Source organism: Eublepharis macularius, chromosome 1 (genome assembly GCF_028583425.1).
Source record: "Eublepharis macularius isolate TG4126 chromosome 1, MPM_Emac_v1.0, whole genome shotgun sequence".
Classification (NCBI taxonomy): Eukaryota; Metazoa; Chordata; class Lepidosauria; order Squamata; family Eublepharidae; genus Eublepharis; species Eublepharis macularius.
This window is the reverse complement of record NC_072790.1, coordinates 187220950-187246911: the sequence shown is the minus strand read 5'-3', so window position 1 is coordinate 187246911 and position 25962 is coordinate 187220950. Positions and strand designations below refer to the sequence as shown.

The 25962-nt window shown below is 42.4% G+C and overlaps 1 protein-coding gene across 1 annotated transcript in view; it reads left to right on the top strand.

Annotated features, from left to right (window-relative positions):
* The window catches only part of TGFB2 (transforming growth factor beta 2), a 120686-nt gene that overhangs the window by 76140 nt on the left and 18584 nt on the right, over positions 1 to 25962 (top strand). The window contains exon 2 of the mRNA XM_054999517.1: positions 13722 to 13891. Coding sequence (XP_054855492.1) covers positions 13722 to 13891 — 170 coding nt within the window. The remainder of the gene's footprint in view (positions 1 to 13721; positions 13892 to 25962) is intronic.

Here is a 25962-nt window from a genome sequence, read left to right as displayed (position 1 = left end):
GTGCTCTGCAGAGCAATGGTCCTTAAAAATAAAAAAATAAAATAATAATAAGAAGAGAAAGAACAAGAGTTGGATCGGCCAGGGGGAAAGGAAGGGCTTGTCCCTCCACCTCACAAACAACCCCCCCCCCAATTGACTGGTGCACACAGTGCACGAAGTCGCCGGAGGTGCAATGTGGCGGGGAACGCGTTGCGGGGTGGGGGGAGAGAGGCCGACTCCAGGATGCAGTGCAAGCTGCACAAAGAGGGACACCGGCTGCAAGACGCGCTAGAGACCATTGGAGGGTAAAACGGCAGCGGCACAGGAGGCGGGAGCGCCGTAGCCGCGAGGAAGAATTTTTCTCCTAAGCACGCATGCAGAGGCAGCAGCAGGAGACAGTTGAGCCACAGAAGCCCGGTAAGTGATCCCTGCGGGACACTGGGAAAGGAGGGAAGCCTACTTGGAGTAGGAGCAAGATTAACAGGGGGAAGTGATTGGGCTCATGATATCTCTCCCTTTTCCCCCTCTCCCTTCCTCTCTCCCCCTCCCTCTCCCTCCCTCTCTCTGCCCCGTTCCCTCTAGGCGGGAAAAGCATTTTGGTGGGAAAGGCAGCCACAGCGGGGATGGAAGGGCCTAGTACAGGTACAGGGATGGCTGAAGGCCTAGATCTATCTAGTTCTCCTGGCTCTACACACTCTTCCCCAGGCCCAGTACATGAGGTCAGGAAAGTAACCAACTAGATCTCTCGGGACCAGAGGCTAAAGAAAATCTACCAGCCTGGATCAGGACAGAATTAAAAAAGGGTTTCAAAGAAGTCATGGACACGATTAAAGGCCCAGAGACATCTGAGAAAGGAGGCCCAACTCCAAGGTCAACTAAGAGACCCAGGTCCAGGCATTCTGATGTTTCTCCCAAAACCAAAAGAGGCAAGTTTCCGGGGAAATACTTAGATGGAAACTCAAGCCTATCTGAGGAACCCCAGTCAGAATCAGAGATATCAGACCATCACTCTGATAGTGAGGAAGGAGAACTCTCTGATGAGCAAGAGGAAAGTGGAGGCATCATACAAACTAGACTGTTCCCGCAGGAAGTCTTCTCTAAGCTTCTACCTAAAGTTCTGAGAACATTCGAAATTGCTCAGGCCACTGTAGCAAAGGAGGAGCCTGACCCAGCCTTTCCTCAAGGCCTAGAGAGTGTTCTTCCTAAGGCAGGAAATACTCAAGCTGGAGTACCTCTGCCAGCGTATTTTCACAGTATTTTGAAAGCTGAATGGGAGAACCCAGCTAAACCTAAGATATACCAATCTGTGTTTAATAAACTTTACTCCTTGGCTCCGGAGGACACGAGGAAAATCAAATTACCTGTGGTTGATGATCCAGTAACTAGCAGGCTACTACGTTGGTGTTGCCAATGGATGCAGAAGGAATGCCCAAGGATCCATCAGATAAGAAGATAGAACAAACATTATGGAGAAATTTTGAGGCTTCAGCGGCATCTCTCAGGGCCTCGGCTACGAGGTCCCTGTTCGCCAGAGCAGCATTTACTTGGGCTTCTAACCTGGCGGCAGCAGGTAGAGAAGTGCCTAAGGAAGTTAAGAACGAGGTTAAGAAAATTGCTCTGGCCATGGCCTTTGCAGCAGATGCAATACTGGACTCTTTCCAAATGTCCTCAAGGGCGATGGGTTTCAATGTCGTGGCAAGAAGAAACACATGGTTAAGAAATATGGACGTGGACCCACCAGCACGGAGTAAGGTGGCAGCAATTCTGTTCACTGGGGCCAAACTCTTTGGGGAAGCCCTAGACAGATACCTGGTTGAGGACACGGAGAAGAAGGTCTTGCCATCAAAAAGAAAGGATATGAAGTCAAAGGACAGACACTCCTTTCGTGACTCCAAGTGTCCTATCAGACAGAGTAACTCCAGACCATACAAGAGCCGATGGCAACCAAAAGCCAGGAATGAAAGCAGACCTTTTACCTTCCATAAATCTGGTCAACAAACCAAAGGGCAAAAGAAGACTCATCAGGAATGACTACGGTCAGCCAACAGTAACGCAGACTGGGGGTCAACTTCAGGAATTTACCAACCAGTGGCAGATGATAATCACGGACAAATGGGTTTTGGAGACAGTATCCAGGGGCTACTCGCTAGAGTTCCAAGACAGACCCCCAAATCGCGTAATTCATATACAGAAGAACACCATGGAGACGAAACACCTTCAGATAAAGAAGGCAATTCAGCACCTATTAACAATAAGAGCCATAGAACCAGTTATGACACCTTACTGGAACAAGGGAGTGTATTCAGTATTCTTCATTGTACCGAAGAAAAACGGGGAGGCCAGAGTGATTCTGGACCTACGTTGGCTGAATCAGTTCATCACATCGCGCAAATTCAAAATGGAGACCTTAAGATCAATCTTGGGAACCATCCATAAAGGAGATTTTCTAGCCTCTATAGATCTATCAGAGGCATATCTTCATATAGCCATCAGAGAGACACACAGGCGGTATCTGCACTTCGTGTACAACGGAGAGCACTACCAATACAAGGCTGTACCCTTCGGGCTCAAATCCTCACCCAGGGTATTCACAAAGGTCCTGGTTACGCAGATAACGTTTCTCAGACTGCAGGGAATTGTGCTGTTTCCTTATCTGGACAATGTCCTCATAAAGACACCCACCCTCATGGAGGGGGAGGAAGCAATTCAGATGACCACAGACTGTCTGGAGGCTCACGGTTTCGTGATCAATTGGAAAAAGAGCAGCCTCATACTGTCACGAAGGATAACTCATTTGGGAGTAACAGTAGATACAGTCAGAGACAGGGCCTTCATATCAGAAGAGAGACAGCACAAGATAGTGTCGCTGGTAAGATCAATCCAGGGAGAGAAAGTGGTGGAGGTGATGCAGTTAGCCAAGTTGCAGGGAATGATGGTATCGTGCCAGGACGCCTTGACTTGGTCCAAATTCCACGTGAGGCCATTACAGAGACTGTTAAGACCGTATCAGAGGATAATAGCACACAGGGGACACAAATGCATACGCTTAACGGAGTCGGTGAGACAGGAATTGGAGTGGTGGATAGCACCGGACAGATTCAAAGAAGGAGTCCCTCTCAGAGAGCCCGAAAGAATTGTAATGACAACAAATGCAAGTCTAAAAGGTTGGGGAGCACACACAAGAGGCAACATGACCCAAGGGGCATGGACAATAGAGGAAAGACGAAACAGCATAAATTGGCTGGAACTTTGGGCCGTCAAGAACGGATTATGGGGCCTCAGGAAGGTGCTTACAGGACAACATGTATTGATACAAGCAGAAAGTATGACAGCGAAAGCATACGTGAACAGACAGGGAGGGACCAGATACAAGAAACTGAACATGGAAGCGACAGAGATTATGATATGGGCAGAACAGAACCTAAGATCCATAAAAGCAATACATGTCGCGGGCGTCCAGAACAGGGTAGCGGACTGGCTGAGCAGGAACAAGGTAGACCAGGTGGAGTGGACCTTGAACCAGAAGGTATTCCTCCAAGTGTGTCAAAGGTTTGGAGAACCGGAAGTGGATCTGTTCGCTTCAGCACAGAACGCACAGCTACCAAGGTTTTTTACCAGAAGGAAGGAACAAGGAGCATTAGGAACAGACGCACTACACGAAAACTGGCCTCAAGGACTTCTGTACGCATTCCCTCCAGTAAGGATCCTGGACAGGGTACTGCAGAAGGTAATTCAGCAACAAGCAGAGATAGTAATGATTGCTCCCTTTTGGCCACGGAGATCGTGGTTTCAGGAACTAAAAAGACTGTCAACAGAAGAACCATTAAGCCTTCCAAATCAGAAAGACCTTCTGACACAGGGGAAGATGCTTCATCCAGAGCCAGCATCGTTGAAGTTAACAGCCTGGAGGTTGAGCGCGAGCAGTTGTCATCTCTAGGATACACGGACAATGTAATAGCTACTATGTTGGCATCGAGAAAGGGGTCTACAAATAGCAGCTATAACAGAACATGGCAGACTTTTCAGGCTTGGTGTAGAAAGAGGGACAGTAACCCACTGACTGTATCAGTAAAAGGGATACTACTCTTCCTCCAGGATGAACTAGATAAAGGGCTGAGTACCAGCACATTGAAGAGACAGACAGCAGCCATATCTGCAATAAGGGGATCAAAAGGGGGAATATCCCTGACCAGACACCTCCACATCAAACACTTTTTGCGGGGAACTATGCTCATTAACCCTCCACAGGTTCACAGATTTCCAACATGGAACCTGAATGTGGTGCTTACAGCACTCAATAGGGCACCCTTTGAACCCATGGCAATGTGTACTCTCAAAGAATTGACACTCAAAACCATATTCTTAGCGGGAATCACTTTGGCTAGGAGGGTTTCAGAGATTAGAGCACTATCAGTAAATACTGAGTTATGTACTAGTGTGGATTTCCCCAAACTACACTGTGTACTAATTTGTATTTTCTATAGCTAGAGGTTGGTCCACAGTGCCTTCCCAACTATAACACTTCCCCAGGCCACTATCCTTTATCAGTATGCTGCTGGATACAACAGTATGATGCTTTGACATCTGCCTGGGAATTCTTAGCATCATGTATATCTTGGGCTGAGCTGTGGTATGGAAGAGATGCAGTATCGAGTATGAAACTTTTCAGAATCTAAAGCGGTTGCATATTTGGAAGTTTCACCTCACCTAGTTTTTCCCTGAACTGTGATGGCCACCTTCAGCTATACTCAAAGTCCTTCCCAGATTTTTAGCTGCAGTCATTTGGACCATTGTTACCCTGCTGACTTTGCTTCTACTAGTACCATCAGTCTGAAGTTATTGCTGTTCTGTGGCTCTTTAATTGGTGTGCTTCCATTGTGCAACCACTGCTTGTTTATACTCACCTAGAGACTTCAGCAAGGTACTTTACATGGTGAGAATCAAGAATGTGAAGTCATGGGTATTCTTCGGAACAGAGATGAGTCACATCAACCAGAATGAGAAGAGCTGTTCAAAATCTTGCCGATCAGTTGATATCTCTAAATACCATTGTACGTTAATTCACGTCTAATTTAATGCTTACAGAGACCACTCTGAAGATTTAGCTACTGGAGTGAGAATTTGGATACAGACTTCAAACATTTCTGCTGTGGATTAGATCTAAGTGTAGAAAGCCAATGACAGAAAAGTTAGTGGTTGTCAAGGATGTGATTGAGAAGATCCAAATTGTTGCCAGTTAAATTTTTTTAATGGGATGATCTTTACTTTCCTGAAATTTCCCTCATACTTTCTTGTTACCTTTTGATTTGGTACATACACTATTAAACTAGATTGTGAATTTGTGGTTCGATTATCAGTTCCTCGAGTAGGTGGCTATTACTTGACAGCACGTTTCTAGAACAGATGCAAGGTTATGAAAGTCAAGACTTAAATCTCATGTTAGGAACAACATGTAGCAGAACCTTAGCCTAAGGAAATATGCAGACAAAGCGCTTGAGATTGTGAAATGGTTTCTGTGACAAATAGGTGCAACCTCTTTGCTCCTATAGGTTTCTATAAGGTTTTTTTGTGTGGTTGCAGTTGGCAGCACTGAATTACTTGTGAGCATCCCAGTCTACATAAGAGCACCCACGCTGGATCAAACCAATCGTCTATCTAGTCCAGCATCTTGTTTCACACAATGGCCAATCAAATGGTCTGTAAGACATGGAGGGCCAAAGAAGCCTGTTGTTGCTGCCCTCCAGAATGGCATTTAAAGGGGTACTGACTTAGAATACAGAGGTTCTGTACATTTGTTTGTTTGTGTTATTTATAATCCACCTTTCTCATTGAGACTCAAGGCAGATTACAATGTTCATCAATATGAACATTGGCCGGGACATTCAGTAAACAATACAATATGGTAAGGACATCATGAATTTAAAACAAGCAGAACCAATACAGAGCTGAAAAACAATGCTGAAACAAAACACAATCAGATTAATGAGATACAGTAACAGTGCAGTAGGAGCATACTTACAGCAAGAGACAGCACACAGTAGTATAGTCTACAATCCTATCCCTCTACCAATGCATCTCTCTGAACCATTTCCTTACAGCACAGCCCTGTCACGCATGTTAAAAAGCTCTCCTGATTAATTTGGTTTTGCACAGTTTGTGGAAAGCTAGGAGAGTAGGACTCCTGATTAGATCAGGAGTTGCTTTCTGCTGTGATGAAATGACTTCCCCCGTAGAGTTTTTGTTATATGTTACTAATATGATGAATAATAATATTTATTACTTGGAATTGTAATCCAATACTATATTATAGGTTGAAAAGATATATGCTTGGTAGACCCTGCACCCCGTGCAGGGAACCCTTTTTAAAATCTTGGGGAGGAGAATCAGAAATGGAATCTGATAGACAGGGTGGGGAGAAGGGGGAGAAGGGAATGATGACCTGTAGGGGGCTAGAAAGAAAAAGGAGGCTACTATTAAAAGATAGCATAAAGCAGAAACAGTTTAAATTTCCGGAGACAGTCTGCTGCAGCCAAAATAACAAAAAAGTCTAGTGGTACCTTAAAGACTTTGTGAGTCAGAACCCATTTTGTCAGATGCCTAAAGTTTAGAATTGGTTAGTATGTCTTTTTCAATTAGTTTAGATGGGTAACCGAAGCAGAGAAATATGTATGTTCACTTATTGAGTCAATCCACTATCTCATGTTTCTAAAGCAAAATGCTAAAAGAAAGGATGGGGGGGCGGTCATGGCTCATTGGTGCAACATCTGCTTTGAGTGCAGATGATCCCAGATTCAATCTCCAGCATCTCCGGTCACAATGGTCAGGTGGTAGGTGATGGGATCCTGACGAGCTGCTGCCAGTCACAGTAGACAATGCTGACTTTAAAAGAGCAATGGTACAAGGGCAGCTTCATGTGTAATGGTTGCATACATTTGCATATTCTGTTTGTATTTCTTCATAATTGTTTCTTTTTATAAAACAATTTGTAATTGATTGTAAGTGATTTGTCAGAAAACTGCATTTTCAGCGGAAGCTTTGGTGAAGTATCTTCAGATGCGCTATTTAAAGAAGAACTCTGAGTAGTGGCAGCAGAAAGCTTCCTTGAGTCTAGGCAGGGTGTAAATGAAGTCATAGGCAGTTGCAGAGTGAGGAGGAGATGATGAAACAAGCAGCTGAATCTACTCATGAGCTGATCTACTAATGCCCAAGCACCCTTATTTGCCACTTCATGTTCAAGTTTGCTCGTGACTCTGTTCCAAGACCCATCCAGGCATTGACAGGAATATTGTAGAGGAAGTGAATGCCTTGTGAATAGTAGTGAAAACTGTACAGCTTTTAGAAAATGTTGTGCTGTCAGTTTTTCTCATGTGTGTACAGTAGAGTCTAGACTAGAGGTGGGCACAATCCAAAAAAAATTAACAATCCATCTGATCGTGGATCGGTGCCGGCGACAATCCCGAAATAATGATCCACACCGATCATCTCCTGTGCCCGATCCGTGGATCATGGAGGCCAAAGCGGGGCGTGCTGCTATTCCCAGCGATGTGGGAAGGTGGGTGGTGCCGGCGGGCATGGGGAGACGGCAACAAGCAGCCCCCCCTCAGGGGGCAGGGGGTCTGGCCACTCGCCAGTGGCACCCCCCCATGTGCCCGCCTTCCAGGCCAAAAAGGAGCGCGCTGGTATTCCCGGCGCAAGCTGGAAGGTGTGTGCTGGCGGTGGCAGAACACCCCCTTTCCCCTCCCTCCCTTGGGTGTCTTCTCCCAGCTGGTGACTGCTTTGCTGCTCCATAGTTGGAAGGAAGCCCTGCTGATCAAGGAAAGCTGGGCTTCCATTCGGGTTTCCAGGGTGACAGAAGGAGGGCAAACACAGCTCAGGCATTCCCCCGGCTCCATTGCCAGGGGAATAGATTGCTGGCGCCTGAGTGTCTGGATCCCCGATCTGAGCCCGATCACCCCGATCCGGGCCCCTCCCAATCGCTGGATCATTGGCCGTGGACGATAACGATCCGCCGGATCATGATCGTGCGATTGCCATTATCGTGGGGTTTTTTTTAATCGTAATGCGGATCGTGCCCATCTCTAGTCTAGACCTTCGCCATTTGCGGATTCATGATTTATGATGTCACCTATTCACAGTCCACATCTGATGTGGTCTCCAGCCTTTCTTTTTACTCATGATAATCACTACATCATTAAATTGTTCAGGACATAGGTTGTTTTGCTACTGGGAACCACCTGAATCCTATCTTCTAGTTTTTGTAGATTTCACCATTCATGGTGATTCTGGGAATGCATCTCCTGCAAATGGCAAGGGGCTTCTGCAGTTGTAATGATCAGTTCCAGCTGCACTGTTCAGACCCTACTCAGTCCCTTGGTTTGTGTGTCTGTGTATGTGCATAGTTTACTGGTTCTGAACAACATGCCTACTCAGAGGAGTAAGGCAATTGGATTTTTAAAAACTTTTAAAATAAAATTACTTGAGATATTAAAAGGTAGAATTCAAACTGGAAGCCACTAATTGGCAAGATTCTGTCAATAGCTAGAAGTAGTAGTAGGTAGTGGCCAAACCAAACAAAGTGTCTGCTTGAATGTGGAAGGGATGATGCAAAAAAAAGCATGATGGTCACAGACACTGAATGTTTGTGGAGATTCAGTGTTATGCTGAATATATTTTTTAAGTGGATTCTTTTAACTAAATGAATGGGCACTCCCCCAAGCTTTCTAGGTGTTTCCCTGGCCTATAATCACCCACAGTGTTCTTGTCTTTTTACCAAAGTCTTCTGAGAGTTCAGGAAATCATATTGGGCATATGTAGCTTGCTCATTGGAGGTGTCTAGGGATTGAGGAGGGAAGAAGCGTTATTTGCTCTGGCTCCTGGGTGAGAGGTGCTGGGTAAGATGGTGAGGAGCCATCAGCCATGATGAAAACAGGGATTGGGTGTGAAGATTATTACATTTGCTGGGGATTATTAGGAAGGGAATTGGAAACAAATCAGCTAGTATCATAATGCCCCTGTATAAATCAATGGTATGGCCTCATTTGGAATACTGTGTGCAGTTCTGATCACCACACCTCAAAAAAGATATTCTAGCACTGAAAAAAGTGCAGAAAAGGGCAACTAGAATGATTAAAGGGATGGAACACTTCCCCTATGAAGAAGGGTTAAAGCGCTTAGGGCTCTTTAGCTTGGAGAAATGACAACTGAGGGGTGACGTGAGGTTTACAAGATTATACATGGGATAGAGAAGGTAGAGAATGGATAAACATACGGAGCAGAGGTCCATCAGTGGCTATTAGCCACAAGGTATAGATGGAACTCTCTGTCTAGGGCAGTGATGCTCTGTATTCTTGGTGTTTGGGGGGGCAATCAGTGGGAGGGCTTCTAGTGTCCCTTCCCCACTGACACCTGGTCTTTTGGCCACTGTGTGACACAGAGTGTTGGACTGGATGAGCCCTTGGCCTGATCCAACATGGCTTCTCTTACGTTCTTGTGCCTTCTCAGTGTGCCTCATTGTAGAACCAGCCATGCTTTCTGACAGCTCTTAGCATGGAGGTGTCCTTTTCATGACTGCTGTACATTGAGTTGACATAGGACCAAACTAGACTACATATAGAAACATTTAACATCTTTCTTATATACAGGAAAACAGCCACTTCCAGAGGAATAAGCAGAATTGTAGAAATGATGGGAGAGGGGTGCTTAATCCTATCTTTGATCACTTTTTCCTCATTTGAAATGAATCTTACCGTGTATCCTTTCTGTTCATGAGTTTTAATACATTTGAAATTCTAGGGGCAAGGAAGCCACTTGGAGAGCAGTTTGGAATGAGGAAAGAAGAGATGTTTTAAGCTTTCTTCTCGTCACTTTGCCAGTCCTTCTAGCACCTCTAGTTGCTTTTCCTGTTTATAAAGAGAATCAGGGGAGTGTTACGTACAACTGGACCTAATGTTTGGTTCGACCCTTTGGAAAAAGTTTTTGCTCCAGTGTGCATCATTGTATACTTATTTGCATTGAACCTTGTCTGATACCCATTCGTGTCAGGGTCACAAGGGATGAATAGTGTTAATTAGCTGTTAGTTTGGAGAGTCCAGCTGTGCTACACACTCTTCTGATTTCATGGAGAAGGCCTCCCTTGAAAGATCAGAGGCAGCTTGTGACCCTTGTGAGTCCAACGGCAAAGAGAGGAGGATGCCGCTGGAAAGACTTGTGGTGATGGCATAATAACCTCTCCCTTTGGATTTGCTTTCCATGCAAACAGTGTCAGCTATCACATTTCATTGTTACTTAAGGAGGAGATTGTTCTGGACTGAAGCCTGAGTGTAGATGGGGGAGTAAACTGTAAACAGAGAGGAGAAAGAAATTATTTCACCTTGTACCAGATGACTAGCTTCTGTTGGTTTGGGGTTTCTTTCTTTTCTTTTTATAATTCATTTTTGTTATCAGCCGAAACTTAAACAGTCCTACTAGGCAGAGGTCTGGGGAAGCCAGCCAGAGTAAAGAAAAGCATTGCATCCACTTTTAATCACAATCAAGTGGCATAAATATTTGCATCTACTGCATCAAAGCCTAGTACATGATTTATTCATGTGATTTGGTCATAAAAGAGAAGCAAAACACAATGGGACCTCCATGGCTTGTGGCTGCTGTAATTAAGGATGGGCAAAGTACCAGGAAAGAAGACTTGCTGGGGAAGGCAGAGTCCTCCAAAGTTTAACAAACACAAAAAGAAATAAGAAATAAATCTTCAGAACATTTATTACCCACTTTTGTTGGCAGGATTAGATAGGAGCTCTCTCAGCTTTTCTAGCATCAGTGTGCTGGTGTGTGAAAAAGAGAGCAAAGTACTGAAAGCATCCTGGATGGTCTCTATGAATGAGAAAGCTGTTTCTGTTTCACAACAACATGAAACACATTGAGTTAGTTCCACTCGGTTAGGATAGTCTGTCAAAGAACGTTTGATGCTGCTCTATAGCCAGAAATTTGGGCTTGCAGTTGAAATGGACCAGATACACTTCATGGCTACATCACATGAAGATATTATGTTGTCATCAGAGGATTCAAAGACCCCATCATCATTTTTATTATTATTACTACTTATACAGCACCATCAATGTGCATGGAATTTATAGCAAAAAAGAAGTCTCTGCCTTAAGATGTTTAAATGAACGTCAGTCGCAGCTCCGCAACGGAGCCCGTGCTTTGCATGCAGGAAGTCCCAGATTCAGTTCTCAGCATCTTCAATTAACAGATCTTAGGTAGTGACTGTTGGAGAAAACCTCTACCTGACAACCTTGGAGGGCTGCTGCCAGTCTATATTGCTTTGTAATGAATGAAAGCTGTGGATGAGGCATGTCAGCAGCTGTTTACATGACAGCATCAAATAATATGACTCTGAAGCATGTGAAGGCAAACCAATTGTTCATCTAGCCCAGTAATGTCTGCTTTATGACAGACTGAAGCTTTCTGGGGTCACAGATGTAGGTCTTTCCCAGCTCTTCTCCAAATTTAAACTAGGGAAGCCAAGGTTGAACCTGTGGCTTTCTATATGCAAATCATGCCCTTCCCTTATGCCAGAATTGCCTCAGTATTGCAGAGGTATCACTGACTGGTAACACCTTGCTAACAACTTAGAATTGGATTGTAAGGGTCATATTTTCTGATTGCATATATTGAATCAGCCTTTTTATTTGTGCTGGGTAGGAATAAGCTCAGTGCATTTTTGAAAACACATGGATCTAACATTCATACCTGACACATTCTTGGACTGCTCAGATACACCCACAGGAAAGCATCTGGCTGAAAATTTAACGCTGGTCTTAAAGGGGTGTGTGTAAACATGGTGTTGCTAGAGAGCATCAGGTCATGGTTTTATAGGGATTTCAGCTGTGTTTGGTTGCATATATATCAACTGGGATCTTTTAAATCAATTATCAGGAGTGCACAAATTAACACATAACCTCCTAAGGTTTGCAGTGAACCTTTAATGATGAAGTGGGAAGAAAGAAAACAAGAGTGTAGATGGGGCTTGGATTACAATAAAATTGACTGGTTTTGACCTGCAGTGACAGTGGCAGCAATAAATAAATATCAACACAATCTGTATTCACTTCTTCCATTGCATTTAGGAATGTTCTGTGACATAGTCAGGTTTCGTTTACCAATGCAATCTGAAAAGTGTTGTCCAAGGAGTGTTCCCCACTGCTAAATGGCATGGTGCACCTGGGCTTGATGAATTTGAAATCCATTTTGATGATCTAATCACTCATACTTAGTTTCATTTGAGAACTGTCTTTTTGGAAGCAGAGTTAGATTTTTAACTCTTAAAAGCTCAGCCTGGTTCTCTGTATTTTGCTCCCCCTCACCATCAGTATCACCTGCTGAACCAGATGTGCTTTGAATGGAACATGAAGGTAACTAATTGTGAGTTGAAATTATTACCCTATTAAACTGTCATTAACTGCTCCATGACTTTTGGAAGGGGCCACTAGACCTTTGGAAGGGGACAATGAATGAATGAATGAATGAATGAATGAATGAATGAATGAATGAATGAATGAATGACAGGAGAGATGTACCTCTCCTTTCTGCTGCTGAATGAATCTCTGGGTGACAGCAGACAGGATCTTCTTCACTGGATTGTTTGCTGGCAACTTTTTTCTGGAATGGTGTTTATCAATCACATTCTACAACCCTAGGGCTTCTCATCCTTTTGTAGAACTCATTTGACTGTCTGAGCCAGTCCACATGTTAATGGAATACAAAGATGGTGCCTGAGATCCCCACCTATGTGCTGTGTAATAGATTTGCCAATGTGCCATGCCTAATTTTTATTGTATCTGTGATGTATACGGAGAAGGAGCTTCAATCTTCCACTTCACCATGTCGCTGAAGCGCAACAGTCCCAGGAGTGTGTTGTTTGGACCACTGGTGAAATCCAGGACTATATGGTTTCCCCAGTAGGCCTAATAGTGCTTCCCAGGACCACCATGTCAGGGAAATGGTTTAGAAGAAAGCTTGAAGATCACCTTTTCTGCCAGGAGAGGGCCAGATGTACATATGGAACTTTGCAGTGAGAAGAGGAAAGGAAAGTCCCTGGGAAATGCTGAGCAGTGAAAGAATTAAGAACTTACCCTGCCTACCACCTTTCTCATTTTGGTCATCTGCCCACAGGTGGATTTTCCCATTTTAAAAAAACCCAACAGGGTAATGTTACGCACATCTGCTTGTAAATCTAGTCTGGCCTTAATATTCACTTATTCAAGTCAAGACTCATGACATTTGAAATATTTAAAACACAAAACATATTGTCAAGAGTTTAGATATTTTTAACTGTAGCAACACAGGGCAAATGTCTTGCCATTAATTCCAGTTTTCTTGGCAAGTGCGATTAAGCGTATGTAAGGGTGAAGTCATTTGTGAAGCATCAGCTGTCATGACTTTATTCCAATTTATAATAATCCAGGATTTTCCACTGTTGCTTTCAAAGAGTAGGGTTAAATGCATGCCTCCGACAGAGAGTTGGAAATGATTTGCTGATCACTATTAATCTGCTGTTTCTATAATCAAACACATGTGTTTGTTTATCTGGCTAAATTGTTAATGATACCAAAATTGGATGCTGGAAGCGGCATCATCTTGCAGACATTTCCGTTGCTGTTTCTCGAGGCTCTCTTGCGCTGCAGTCTAGTGAAAGAGAAATAAATATATTTACAATTTTCAACCATTATTCTACCTTCTTGCAGACAAGATTCCACAAAAATCACCACAATCCAGCGCCTATTTTAAACGAGTGAGATTTGACGTCTCAGCAATGGAGAAAAATGCTTCCAACCTCGTGAAGGCAGAATTTAGAGTCTTTCGCTTGCAGAATCCAAAGGCTCGAGTATCAGAACAGCGGATAGAATTATATCAGGTAAAGATGTGATCACTGCTGCATTTTATTGCATTTTCCCTCTGTGACAGCTAGTGTCGATTAGCTAGGGTCAAGGGAGCCCTGCTCATTGTTGTTCTGTTGTGAATTCTTAGTACTTTTCTGAACAACTTCATGGTTCCTTGGGAGAAGTGATGACAGTTGAAGTAGTATAAACCTGATAAATTTGTAGTAGAGATATGCCTTAGGAAATTCATTTGATCCTCTCTTGTACTTTGGTATGATATATGGATGCTGTTAAAGCAGAAGAGGGAAATGGAATGTATATGGCATAAACTGAGTTAAAACAAAATCCCGTTCATTTTATATGAAAATGAATTGAATTGAATTATTGAATTGTGATGAATTATTTTAACTACATTTCTTAGTTGACCTTTATTTAATTTTAAGTGACACTTCTTTCATATGTATGAGAATAATTGGTCCTGGGCATTTTTGTTAGAATTGTCTCACTGGGTTCAAGTAGGGCTAACTTGCAAGTAAGTGTGCATTGCACTGGCATTGAAAGGTACTTGCAGAGTATAAATTCAAACCAAGTGATTGAACAAGTGGTGGCTGGGATTCCTGAATGAAGCAGTTTGTTTGGATCCATTACAGTCTGGTCTCAGGCTTAGCCATGGGACTAAAATAGTCTTGGTCACCCTGGTAGATGACCTGCTCTAAGAGAAGGAGGGCAACCCTGTTAATTCTCCTGGACCTTTTGGCAGCTTTTGATACCATCAATCATGGTATCCTTTTGGACCACCTGTAAGGGTTGTTATTGGAAGGCACTGTTTTGCAGTGGTTTTGGATCTACCTTGAAGGTTGGTTTCAGAGTATGGTGCTGGGGGACTGCTGCCCCACCCCTTGGCCTCTGGCTTTTTGGGTTTCACAAGGTTCTATCTTGCCTTTCATGCTTTTCAGCATCTATGTTGGGAGAGATATGCTGGAAATTTGGATATGTGGATGACACTCAACTCTATCTAGTGCTTCCAACAGATCCCAGGGAGGCTGTGAAAACAGATGCTTCGATGCAGCTTTGGGATGGATGAGGGCTAACAAACTGAAGCGTAATCCTCACAAAATGGAGGTGCTACTGTTGGAGGAAAGATTTGACCCAGGAATACTATTCTAGATGGAGTTGCACTCCCCCTTAAAGAGCAGGTTCGTTGCTTGAGGGTGCCACTGGACCTGGGACTCCTGTTGGATAAGCAGATGGTAGCAGTGGCCAGAAGAGCCTTTCACCAACTCTGGCTGGTGAGCCAGCTGCAGCTCATTCTGGCTGGGAAATAGCTTGCCACTGCAGTGCATGCCCTGCTAACATCTAGATCAGAGGTTCCTAAACTTTTTGATATGGTGACTCACAAGTCCAAATTTACTTTGTATGGTGGCCTAAGAGATTGAGATGATGAAGGGGCATGCAGGGCTGAGGAAATGCATTAAGATGGCCGTTGTCGACAAAGATGTATAGAAAGTGGGTCAGTGCAGTACATATCTCACAGCAGGTAAGGGGCAGTAAGGCACTTCAAGGAGCTAGACTAGAGATTGGGCTGCTGAAGGAGCAGTGCCAAGACAGAACCTACAGTCATACACACCTCTTTGTCTTTTTCCTCTCATTTTTCCATGCACTGAACAGCTCCCACCTTCCCCCTTCTTGCCAGACAGCTATCTCCCCCCACATTATTGTTGCAAAAAAAAAAGTGGTAAGCTGGAAAGGGAGGAGAGAAAAAGAAGGGTGCAGAGGGCAGGAACCACCATGACGGCGGACTGGCCTGCAACCCACTTTCAGAGGCATTGTGACCCACTTTTGGGTCCTGACCCACAGGTTGGGAAACACTGATCTCGATTAGATGACAGCAATACACTTTATGTGGGGCTGCCTTTGAAGACTGCCTGGAAGCTCAGTTGGTACAGAATGCTCCATTCAGAGTGTTGACAGAAATGGAGTGGACCTTTAAAGACCTAAGTGGCTTGGGGCCAGCATAACTTAATGACCACCTGCTCCCATATGAAGATACCCACCTTCAAAGGCCTTGCTTTGGATGCCCCTGCCATCTGTGGTTAGATGAGTGGTAACCTGAGAAAGGGCCTTCTCTGTCATGGCACTGAAACTTTGGAACACTCTCAGTAGAGAGTCCATCAAAATCTTAACAAGAATCTGTCAACAAATATAGAAAACAAAACAATGGTCCACGGACTGGAAACAGTCTACATTCCAGTTCCAAAAAGGGGGATGCCAAAGAATGCAGCAACTGTCCAACTATCAGACTATCACATTAATTTCCTGTGCAACCAAAGTGATGCTCAAAATTCTACAGCAAAGACTCTTATATGGAACAAGAAATGCAAGATGTTCAAGCTGGATTCAGGAAAGGAAGAGGCACTAAGAGATCACATCACAAATGTATGGAACGCACCAGGGAATTTCATAAGAAAATCAGCATGTGTTTTATAGATTACAGCAAAGCTTTTGATTGTGTGGCTCATGAAAAGCTATGAATAGTGTTAAAAAAGAAATGGGGGTGCTGCAACATCTGATTGTTTTGATGCACCAAATGTACTCTGGACAAGAGGCTACGGTTAGGACAAAATATAGGGAAATAGAATGGTTTACAGTTGGCAAGGGTGTCAGACAAGGATGCATATTATCCTCCTACCTGTTCAACTTCTATGCAGAGTATATCATAAGGAAAGCTGGATTCGATCTAGAAGAAGCTAGAGTAAAAAACTGGCAGAAAGAACATTAACAGTGTGAGATATGCAGATGACACCACATTACTGGCAGAAAATAGTGAAGATTTCGAATATCTACTGATGAAGGTTAAATAATAATAATAACAACAACAACATTTGATTTATATACCGCCCTTCAGGACAACTTAATGCCCACTGAGAGCATTTTTCAAAGTATGTTATCATTATACCCACAACAAAACACCCTGTGAGGTGGGTGGGGCTGAGAGAGCTCCTAGAAGCTGTGACTGAACCAAGGTCACCCAGCTGGCTTCAAGCAGAAGAGTGGGGAATCAAACCCAGTTCTCCAGATTAGAATCTACACCAAACTGGCTCTGGTCATAGATCCGGTCATAAAGGAGAAAGCACCAAAGCAGGATTACATCTGAACATCAAGAAGCCAAAAGTAATCACTACTGAGGAGTTACACAATTTTGAAGTTGAAAATGAGGAAATTGAAATTGTCCAAGATTTTCTATAGATAGAGATCGACTCTGGGAGAAATTGGCAAAGTCAAATATTAACAAAAGACTACTGCTTCTCATCCAAGAGTTATACTCAGGCTCTCTAACTAGTGAGAGATACTAGTGGGTAAGGGGATAAAGCAAAGGTGCATATTGGCCCCCTTGATCTTCAACCTATATATAAATGACATCGTACCGAGATTATCCAGCCCAGAATTTGTCTCGCCTACTATAGGCCATCAGAAAATTTAAATTCTATTGTACGCGGATGACATGATCCTAATCTCCCTAACAAGAACTGGTCTAAAGAGGCTCTTGTATAATCTGGGCAAATACTGCAAAGAAGAGAAACTTACTATCAATTACACGGAAACTAAAGTAACGGTTTTCCGGAAAAGGCCAAAAAGATTTCTTTGGTTTATACATGGCACTCCAATTGAGCAATGCAAAACCTATAAATATCTGGGGTTAATATATAGTGAAACCTTGAATTGGGACGTCCATCTAGCTTCTATAAAATCCTCAGCCTTTAGGACTATCAGAATAATGATGAGATTCTATTACACCACGGGAGGTTTTCATATAGATTCAGTCATAAAACTCTGTTAGTAAAGTTATTTCTCAGCTATTATATGGCGTTGAGGTATGGGGTTGGAAAGAACAAATACAAGTCTGGAAACAATTAAAAATCTGTTTTTGAGGGAAATTTTAGCATTGCCAAAGGGTTGCCAGTGACTCTGGTGCGGACAGGGCTTGGCCTCCCCTCGATCAGGGCTCATGCGCTCTTAGCAATTTTAAAATCATGGTAAAAACATCTAACAAATATTGATTCATTTAGTGAACTTAGTTTTAATATGCTGCAAAGGAAGAACTAAGCCCAAACTGATTTTTTCAACAATATTATTTCTCTCTATACCATTCCAGACAATTTGCTACAACCCTCAGGGAATCATCTTGATTTGCTGGAATGGGTGTTTAGTGAGGACACCTTAATCGATTATTCATTAGTAATTGAATCAAAATTTGCTCCATGGTATAAAACTATTTTAAAAGATCATCTCAGAGCCTCGTACTTGGTAGCTATAACAGCATATAACCTCGGGACATCATTTACACACTGCACTTCCAAACTATGCCAACAAAACTACTCACTGGACAATATTTGAAAACACCCCAGGAACAACACATTTGTTTATGCGGAAGTTTGGTGAAAGATCTTCCCCACTATGTTTTGGTTTCCCTTTTATACTTGGAGCTCAGAAATAAATTTTTGGCAAAGACATTAGAGAGCTTACATTCCCTCTCTGATTCTGACAAACTAACATGTATGCTGTCAAATGTGGATTCTGTTGTTTCCAACAGGATGGCACTTTTTGTTCTTCCTGCTAGAAAAATTAAAGCAAATGTGGTTCTTAAGAAAGAAATCTGGTGAAATGAAATGTCATTTTTGTGCCCAGATTTGAATTTTTAGAGAAAGATGTAATTTTAGACATTTTCAAATTTTCAAATTGTAAATATGTTTTTAACCTGTTAAGGCCCATGGCCACATACAATAAATTTGTCTGTCTGTCTATTCCTTGGCTCAATCATCAACCAACAGGGAGACTGCAACAAGGAAATCAGAAGGAGATTGAGACTTGGAAGAGAGGCTGTGCGGGAGCTAGATAACATCCTTAAAGATAAAGATGTCTGTCTAGAGACCAAGATCAAGATAATCTAAATAATGGTATTCCTCGTTATGATGTATGGATGTGAAAGTTGGACAGGGAAGAAAGCTGACAGGAAGAAAATGGATTCATTTGTAATGTGGTGCTGGAGGAGCGTTTTGTGGATACCATGGACAACCAAAAAGACAAATAAGGGGGTACTTCAATATGCTGTGTTCTCTATTGATAGCATTTGTAGAAAGTGTAGGAAAGGACTTTGCCATGGTAACTTGGATTACCTCTCCGTGCCCCTAACTGGACAGGGAAGGGAAAGGGACAGCAAGTGTCAGATACTTCATGTATTTGTTACACTTCTACCACTCTCTGGAGCACCTTGTCTGTTTTCTGACTCAAGCATACAAATGTCTTGGGCCACCTATGGCATTTTTTTCATCATCTTAGATTGAATGTGAGGATGATAAGTGTTCCCCAGAGGCATCAGAACCTGTGTTAGAAAACTTAAGTCGTTGATTGATCACCTACACTTTCCATAAAGGCTGAAGAAACAAAACTCCATGAATAGAAAATAATTTCAAAGAGAAGTCATGCAAATTAGCCCTTAGGATCAGGAATTGTCTGTCTGGTCTCCACTAAGTTACGAAATATTCCATAGGTCAGGCTGGAACTAGACATTGCAACCAAAGCATGGCAGCTACCAGAATCTGAGTTCCAGCACTCTTCTTTCTCATTTCACCCCCAATAATGCAAAATGTGTGATGTCTTTACTCAATGAGTGATTAAATATGAAATTCACTGCCAGAGGATGTAGAGATGGCCACAAACACAGATGGTTTTAAAAGGAGATTAGACAAATCCATGGAAGATAGCTAGATGATTACTAAGTGGAGCTTCTGTAGTCAGAAGAAGAAAACCTCAGAACACCAGTACTAATCGGTAACTTTAGGGAAGGCCTTGGCCTTAGGGTTGCCAGGTCCATGCTGGGAAATTCCTGGAGATTTGGGGAGTGGAACCCAGGGAGGGCAGGGTTTGGGAAGGGGAGGGCCCTCAGCTAGGTGTAATGCCATATAATCAACCTTCCAAGTCAGCCATTTTCTCCAGGAGAACTGATTTTTGTCCAGTTGTAATTCTGGGAGATCTCCAGCCAACACCTGGAGACTGGCAACCCTACTACACAGTAACTGGTTGGCTACTGGGTGAGACAGGATGCTGGGCTAGATAGATCACTGCTCTGATCCAGCAGGGCTCTTTGTTATGTTCGTATGTTCTTACAAGTCACACAGATGCCACACCACCAAAGCGTCAGCCAGTGAGTAGAGCAGAGGTAGGAAAGTTGCAGTGTGACAACCATTGCTCTTTTTGTAATACCAAATATCAAGGTATGGGGAAAGGAGAATGAGAGCAATGCCGGCCTCAAGATCTCCAGTTCTAGAAATAAAAACAATTGAGGCTATGAACTTGAGAATAATTTTCTGTGAGGCTTTCTTTTTCTGTTTCCCTGTTGGGCTTTCTCCATCTAGCCATTAAAGGGAACCAACATAAAAATCCCTTTCTCCTCCTTAACATGCAGTCAGACAAAGACTTTAGGTAATATCGGAAGGATAAAAGTATTTTAAAAGGAAGAAGGGAAATAAAATGATTAAACAAACAAGCTCAAGCATCTCCCCTTGTCTCTTGCTATGTTTTTAAAGATTGGTGCCAAATGCAGGATTTATTGGAATTGGATCAGATAAAAGTTTGGATGTTGTGAGAATGTCTTTGAACCTGTATACTCAGCGGCCCTTTTGTAGACTTTGTCACATCTTTATTTTATTAAGGTGCTTCTGTATTTGGAAATGAGCCTTTGCCTCACTTTTTGTTTTGTGAATCAACATACCAAAAAGAAATAGGTACTGTGGCAAATTAGGGCAAGTGAAAAAATGGAGCAGGGCAAAAATCCTATCCCTTGTTTGGAGTGGTTGCGGTAATACTGTTTTTATGCTAGTTTATTAGCTACAGACTATAAAACAATAATGTGTTCAAATAACTTCCTATGGAAACAGTGCCATGTTTTGGTAACACATCATAAAGCATCATGAAGAATGGAGCTGAAATTCTGGATTTTATTACTACTGTTATCTGAGGCGTTAGCATACTTCGGTACCTGATAGTTTGCTGGAAGGGAGGAATGTACCATATGATATGGGAAAGGAGGAAAATGTTGAGCTGCAGAGACCATCCAGCAGCAATTCAGACCCCCAGGGGGACATTGTGTTATGTGGAAGGAGTCAAGGAGGCAAAAGGTTTAAGGCATTTGTCTGCTTTCATTGGTGTGGTTTTGGATCACTTATACAATCCACCACATTTTATTCTTTCAGTTTTCAGAGTATGCTGACAGCTGCAGTAAGACAGCTTGCTTAGGAAGTAGACTTTGAAGATGACATTATTTCATTTTCAATGTTCTCTAGTGTTTTGTCATATTGATTTCCTGTAGTCTATCACATTTTCATCCTATCCTTCCTCGGAGAAGCTCAGGCTCTCCCCTCATTTTTATCCTCACAACAACCCTGTGAGGTAAGGTAGACTAGAGAGAATGATTGGTCCAGGGTCACCTTGTGAGTTTTTGGGTTGAGTTGCAATTGGAATACAGGTTAGTCCAACACTTGAACCAATATGCTGACTCTCCACAAGAGCTATATTCTTCCTGAGAGCAATTAAAAACGCGACAGCAAAGAAGCTTCCTTACAGCAGCATGAAGATCACATAGGAAGATCTTGACAAACAGGTAACATTTTTCTCCACTTTGGCAATGGAGAGCTAGAAATTAATAGGGCATGACCAGCATTAATGCCAAGCAGATCCCCCTTTGTGTAATGGAACCTTCTTGTACATGTGCTGCAGTGTTTGGAAACACATAGTTGGCAAGCAAAACTCTTTTTGCTCTCGCTTTACGACTTTTATTGTGAGGAAGCTTCATTGGCTTCTCATGCTCCACCTCACCTCACCCCACCCCAAGGAGCTCTCTGGTGTCAGGAGTAAGGTCTGGAATGAAGCATGCGCCTGCCTCCAAATCAATACTTTCCACACACCACTCTCTCCTTCCTGGAAGTTGCATAAGTGATTGGAGTATATTTCTGCATAATTGGTTTTGTGTCATTAATTGATTGATTAAACATCACATCCTACTATGTAACCCAGAGAAGCGGCATCCTGAAGTGCACAACTTGTGCATATGAGGGCTATATTCCAGCCTTTGACCGCCCTCTTCTTCTCCATTACTCCTTCTACTCCCCTTTAAGTTTCTAAGAAACTCACTCTAGTAACCAGCAGGACATATTTTACTTGATTCTTTATCAATGAACATGCTGTGAAGAAAAAATTACCAACTAATGTCTGACACAGAAAATATGTCTAGGGTCAATTCTTAGTTTCCAAAATACAGGTCAAAGCCTTGCCACAAATTAAGCACCAAAGTTGGTTCTTATAGGAGCCACTTCACACATGGTGATTTTCCTACAGAAATTTTATTCCACATAGGAAAATGTGTATACTAGTTGCTGACTGGCTCCCCCCCCCCCCACCCCACCCACTCATTATTGTTGGAAAGGGTGGGGGAAGAAAAGAATGTGAGAAACTGGCATGGAGGAAGAGGGGATTAGGGAGGGCTGGCCTGAGACCTACTTTCATAGGTTCCATGACCCACTTCTGAGTCCCAACTAACAGGTGAGGAAACAGGGTCATAAACTATCTCACCTCTTCCCAGAGAGGTTTTAGCTGCTTTTAAGCGTTCTTTCTTTTTAAAAAACAAACAAAAGATTAAATTGCATTTGTTTATGCCATAGTCTAAACAAAAATAAAAACACAGACAGCCTGTATGAATATTGCAGCAGGGAGTGGGGTGGGCAGGAGTAAGACAAAGATCAGTGTTTGAAGATGGTTAATACATTTGTGCAGCGAGTTATGAAAGAAAAGTCTTTCTTCAGGAAAGACAAAAAGTGACAAGCCTTGCTATGAGTATGGCAGTGCTGCCATAACACTGCCTTATATTATAATATACATGATCTTGGTTGATGCCCTTTGCCTAGCAATCAACTGGTGGTGGACAGTAAATTGTACGCTCATTTGAAGATCATGGGACATGCCAGAATGAAGAAAGCCAGCAATTATTTGAAGACATGAATAAGCCAATATCTCTAGAAACAGAAAAGGAGGAATTGCTCCAGTTTTGTGGCTTTGGCTTCTATAGGCTGATACTTTAATAAACCCCAGCTTGCCTACGGCAAGTAACAACTAAATGCAAGTGCCTTTTGCAAAGGTTTATTTATTTTGTTTTGCATTACATCTTTGTTCCTGACAATCTGGAAATCTCCTAAACTGCAGGAAATTGCAAGGAGCGTTTCAGAGTTTTCCCGGGGTGAAATTCTGAGATAGTTGTTGCTTCTCTTTTTTAAAAAAATACCAAAGCCCCTTTGTGCTGACTGTAAAATAAACAAGACAGAAATGAGATTGAGATCTTGCAGTGTCTTCCCAGCTTCATAGGTATTCTTTTCCTTGGCTAGGTGGATGGATAGGGACTCCTTTAAAATGTATTTTTGTCTTTCACTCCGTTACAGTTCTTCGAAGCCAGTCTATCACTACTAAATGTTTCCATGACGTGATTGAGGAAAATGTTACCCAGTGATCTCCAGTAGCCTAGTGGGGAATCAAGTTAGGAATCCTAGTGCAGGGAATCCAGTCCACGTGCAGGAACACTCTTGCAGTATTGGACTTCTACATTTTTGGGAGTACCACTTCCTATGCTTTCTGTTTTATCTCTAACGTACAGAATAGCACCACAGGTAAAGTAGAAATATATTCCTGATACAGCCTACCCCATCCTGACTTCCCCCAATGCTCTTATCTACCTCACAAAGAAAAGTAACAGGCAATATCCAAGGTAATCATTTCCAAAACAAGCCAAAAAGGAATACACCAACTGTGTAGTTAGCAATGAACATTTTAGTAGTCACATAAATCTTTACTCAGTTTGCAAAATAGATTACACTTGCACACTTTGAGGTTTCTGTTTTTGCAGGAATGAGATATTCTTAACAAAAGGGGCTTTTCCATAAGAATATTCTACCCAGGAGAAAATATCAACATAAAGCTGTGTTGTGCCTCTGATTATTAGACAACTTGAAAATAAGAGGGACTAAAGCTTAATGTTCATATTGGCCAACACAGAGAGAGCCATGTGAAGGAAGAATTGATAACTCTCTAGGGCATAAAAGCCTCAACATAACTGGCCCCTTGTAGTTTTCCAGGTTTATAGAGGACCCTTTACACTCATTTAAAATATTTTCTTCTCAGTCATGAGGACTAGAAACATTCATTTTTAAAAACCTGCCAGATTTCATAATTGTTAAGCATGAATACAGAAAGCAGAAGTAAAGCCAAGATGTGATTGTGACTATGGACTAATAGCATCCCTTGCAGCTGTGTTACTTCCACCCAAACAGGATTTTTGTTTGGGCTGTGTGCAGTATGTACTCTTTATTTGCAATCTTGCATGATGAACGTGCTTGGCAATTTCTCAGGAAGCGGATCATAGAACTATAGGCTTTAAAACATTTGGCAAGTCATACGTACCTTTGTATTTTGGCAAGTATGCTGCACCTCGTACAATAGTTTATAAGGACCACATTCAGTTCTCAATTATTGCCAGATCCAAAACTCACTGAAGCCAAAGGAAAGACCCCTGTTGGTTTCTAGGTCATTTCCCTTTGTAGCCACATAACATTATATAGGTCAAGTTTTAGGAAGAACATGAACAGGGATATTTGGCAGCTAGTGCCTATTGTCCCCCCAAATCCTGCTCAACACACCATTGCAAGGTGTTATTACAAAATGTGCTAGGAGGAAATCTTTTCAACAAATAGTGCTCTTTGTATATATGTGTGTGCACACATATGTGTGTACGCACACATGTGCACTTGTGTGGGTATAGATATAGATAGGATCTCAGTATGCTGGTACTATCAAACAAAGGAGTTTGGGGTACGTTCATGCTTTACACCCAACACCTGCAAGCCAATTGAGGACTGAGACTAATCCAAACGGCAAACTACAGTATTCAGGACAAGGTCAAATACAGTTGGCACCTTATTGGAAGAATAGTGGGATTGCACAGGCGTTGTTGCGTCACAGAACAAGGAGGTATGAAATTTCCTAGTCCTGGAGCATACCATGTATCCCTTCAGCCTTGTACGGTTCACTCTAGCAGATAGCAGCTCCAAGACCTCAGGCAGACATATTCTTAGCTCTTTTCCTACCTACGATTCTTTACCTGGAGGTGGTTAGTTTGGGACTCATTACATGCAGAACATATGTTTCTCCCACTGAACAGTAACAGTCAAAAGTTGGGAAGTGTAAATACAATTGATGCTAGGAATTCAAATCCTGAACTGCCTATGAAAGATATCCTTTGGCAGGCTCTCAGGTTCTGCTTCCCAGCAGCAAAAGCAGGAATAATAATGATGGCAGATGAGCCTCACAAGAGTATCAGGAAGCTCACTTTGCAACACCAAGGGGCCCCTAATGACACCTGTTTTGTGCATGGGCAACATACCTTAGACACAACTCTAGTTAAGAGTTACTCTCAATATGTATGTGTTGATATTTCGGGGTTCAGCAGAGCATTCCTGTGGATTTTTGTTACTTGTGACTTCTTTCAGACAAATTCTCTATTCTCAGAGTCCATTCTGTTCTTTTTTTTCTTTCTTTTTTTATTCAAGTCATTTTTATTGAATGGGTTAACATACATTCCTTTAAAATATACAATTTCATTTACCCTTCAAATTGATATATATGCCCCCCTCCCTTCCCCCTCCCCTTTTTCCCTTTTTGACTTTCAACAGCACTAGAACCCCTTTATTTCTTACCATTACCTCTATTCACACTATAGTCCCTATTATCAAAGGTAAAGTTAATATACATTCTCCACACCTCTCAGTAGTTCTCTAAAGTCCACAATTTGTCCTCTCACATCCCACTTATTTTCCAGATAGTCCTTAAATTTCCTCCAATCAGTTAGAAATTCATTTGGATTTTGCTCCCTCAACTTTCTTGTCATTTTGTCCATCTCCGCCATGTACAACAATTTTTGAATCCATTCTTCCATTTCTGGTATGTCTTCTTGTTTCCAGTATTGTGTATACAATATTCTTGCTGCTACAGTCATATAAAATAACAGTGT